The 2,899-nt window shown below is 44.6% G+C and overlaps 1 protein-coding gene across 1 annotated transcript in view; it reads right to left on the bottom strand.

The window, feature by feature from the left end:
* The window catches only part of LOC118477181 (chitotriosidase-1-like), a 12,472-nt gene extending 11,353 nt beyond the window's left edge, over positions 1 to 1,119 (bottom strand). The window contains exon 1 of the mRNA XM_035971320.1: positions 930 to 1,119. Within this exon, the coding sequence (XP_035827213.1) occupies positions 930 to 1,119 (190 nt within the window). The remainder of the gene's footprint in view (positions 1 to 929) is intronic.
* Positions 1,120 to 2,899: the final 1,780 nt, after the last annotated feature.

The raw sequence follows: 2,899 nt of genomic DNA, 5'->3' as shown, positions 1-2,899 counted from the left end.
GTGAGTGCGTTTGTGTGTGTATGCGTGTACGTGTGTTTTTGTGTGTATTTGTGTGTGAGTGTATGTGTGTGCGCGCACGCGCGCGCGTGTGTGTGCTGTCTGTGTAAGTTTACTTGTTTTTTTTTGTGTGAAGGACCGACATCACTGCACGAGGAGCATTCCCATAAGCGCTCCGTCCCCTGAAGAAGCAAATCTCGAAGTGTGTAGATGCTGACGGTCCCAAACAATGGTTGATTCCATAGCTTTCTGCTCCTCCCACTCAGTCTTGAACTTCTGCAGGCGCCCAATCCAATTCCAAGCTCACGAAGTCGCTCAAGATGATGGTATTCCGTCTCTTCTTGTTCTTTTTCTCTTTTTTTTCTTGACTGACCTTACAATTTCATGTTTGTCAGGGCACAGCTTCCCTTCTGGTTTTGCTTTCCCAGTGAGCTCATCAGCTCGCTCATTGCCCTTGACTCTAGCATGGCCCGGGGTGAAGATCCACTTGATCTTTTTCAGTGTTGTCTTCGTCAGGAGCTCTGTCCATTCAGCTTTAAGGTTCCCACTTTCAATCTTCCTCAAAGTGCCCTGAGAGTCTGTGACAAAGACCACATGTGCTTGTCAAGTTGTTGTGACCCATTTGAGAGCCTGAGTGATTGCCTCTATCTCCATTCTCATGCTAGATGTTGTCATATCGTATGCTCTCTGCTGTTCCTGCACCGACCTGCCACTCACTTTTGCTGAGAAGCCCCATCCAGATTTCCCCCCTCGTTTAACAGATCCATCCGTGTATACAACGACATCTCCGTGGCGTGAGTTTTCTTCAATCAGTTGTCGTATCTCAGCATCTTTCGCCCCATGCGACCACTCTCTACATTCTCTGTTCAGCGTAATCACTACCTTCTCAAAATGTTCCTATTGTCTCTCATTCATCTTTAGCAATTTTTCACCCCGCTTTATATCTTCCAGTCGGCAGACTTCCTTGATGGTATTCTCAGCCTCAGCCATCCAAGAAGCTCCTCGTTTTAGGCAATTTCCCTTGATTGCTTCAATGGCTTTGTGAAGTGGGTGTTGCTTATCCGCCGCCACCCTCATGTACGCCCTGACCTGAGCCAATTTGTGTCTGTTTTCCACTGACATGAGGCCCAATACATGCCTCATACAGATAATCGGCGTATCCCTGGTGCAGCCTAGTATGATGCGCATGGCTTCATTTTGAACTCGATCCAACTTGTCTAGTTGGGTTTTTGTCAAGGTCAATACTTCGAGCCCATAATCGATTACTGCCAAGACCAGCTGCTGATACAAAAGTATCTGTGTAAGTACGAACATCTAGGTAGCTGGATATTACCTGGCTGAAATACAATAATCCTCACAAACCAGAAAGTCCCAGACTACCCCTGTCCCTTCAACCTACCACCTCCCCTCCCTCTTTTCAACCCGGCAAATCTGTCCAAGAGTCCAGCACCAAGTCACGCTACGTATACAATGTCCATTATGTGTCGTTTGTGATAGTTGTATCGTACCGGTCCCCACAGGCCCAAATAACAGTCGTCAGTGGTGCAACAGTTAGGTGCTTTGTCTCGCACACAGATGGCCTGAGGTCGATTCCTTGTAGAGAAACTTATTTATGCTGGGATGTTGTATACCCATCAGCAGGGATTGGCCCTGATAGGAGGGTGGTCGAAGCCTGCCTTCTAAATGATCTAAACTGTTTTGGAGGGGACGTAAAAACACATGCATTAAAAAGAGGCCCAAGCACAGCCCAGCACCACGCACCAGCCGTTTCCCTTATACTATAAGATGTGGTAAAAGTATATAATATGTGCTCCCCATTCTGAATTTACATGACCTAGTACGCACATCCAGGATCTCTGCTCTTCATTCAGCCTCATTTTGGATCGTTGTGACTTCATGTAATAAAGAGGACTTTGTGAAAGGCGGTAGGAAAAGTGTGTGTGTGTGTGGACGGGGGGTCGAATTAACTTTTCCCACAGTACCAAAGCTATGGAAGGAAGAGGAGTTTGGACGCTCCTTCTCTTGTTCTTCCTAAACATCCTTCACCACTGTGTAATATTATTGTAAGGGGATCAAGCGTCAGTCGGCCCGCAGTTTGAGCGCCGTCGGTGAATTTATCTGTTCATTGTTGCCTCGGACCTGTCGTGTGGGAGTGTCGATGTCGGCCAGGACTGTCGTATGTCTCTTTTAAAAAATACATTACTCCTTCTGGCGAACAAAGCATGACACAAGGACGGATCGAATTTCCAAATTTTTATTTACTTACACCTAAACTGTTTACTTTTTTCTAGTCCAGTAAGTCGTACAGCTTAGATCTCTGAACAGTGTATGATTGCAAGCATTATTCTACTTTTGTTAGTATTAAGTACACACCAGGGGCGAAGGCTGACTTGTTTGACAGGGTAATCAAAGTGAAACGGGACCAGATATAGATCTATATGGCCTGTAGATATCACATTAGAATCTTACTCGAGGCGGCGACTCTGACTGAGTTGTAAATGAAAACAAATCCGGAATTCATATTGTATGTTCAACCGCCAAAATAATCGGGAAAGTATCTTATTAAATATCAGTTCCAACTAAAATCAAATTAACTTTAGATGTTAATACATAAACACAAAGCAAAGAAGCAGAGATGTCAGTACTAGATCTATATGTTATAGATCTACCAGAGAGTCTAACTCTTTGGTAGAACATGACAATTATCATTTTTTAAATTTCACATTTGGCTGTTTTTGTTAGCCTTTTGCGGCCAGGAGCTGGTGTCATAATCGAGGTCACGATCTGATTATAGGACAGTAAAAAGTCGAGGAAAAAAAACAAGCACATGCAGCAGTAAAGAGATTGTTAGGAGTTAGTTCCCCTCACATTTGTGAGGTAGACTCGACCAGTGTTCGTTAGC

Source organism: Aplysia californica, unplaced genomic scaffold, assembly GCF_000002075.1.
Source record: "Aplysia californica isolate F4 #8 unplaced genomic scaffold, AplCal3.0 scaffold00416, whole genome shotgun sequence".
Taxonomy (NCBI): domain Eukaryota; kingdom Metazoa; phylum Mollusca; class Gastropoda; order Aplysiida; family Aplysiidae; genus Aplysia; species Aplysia californica.
This window is presented reverse-complemented; position numbering and strand designations above follow the sequence as displayed.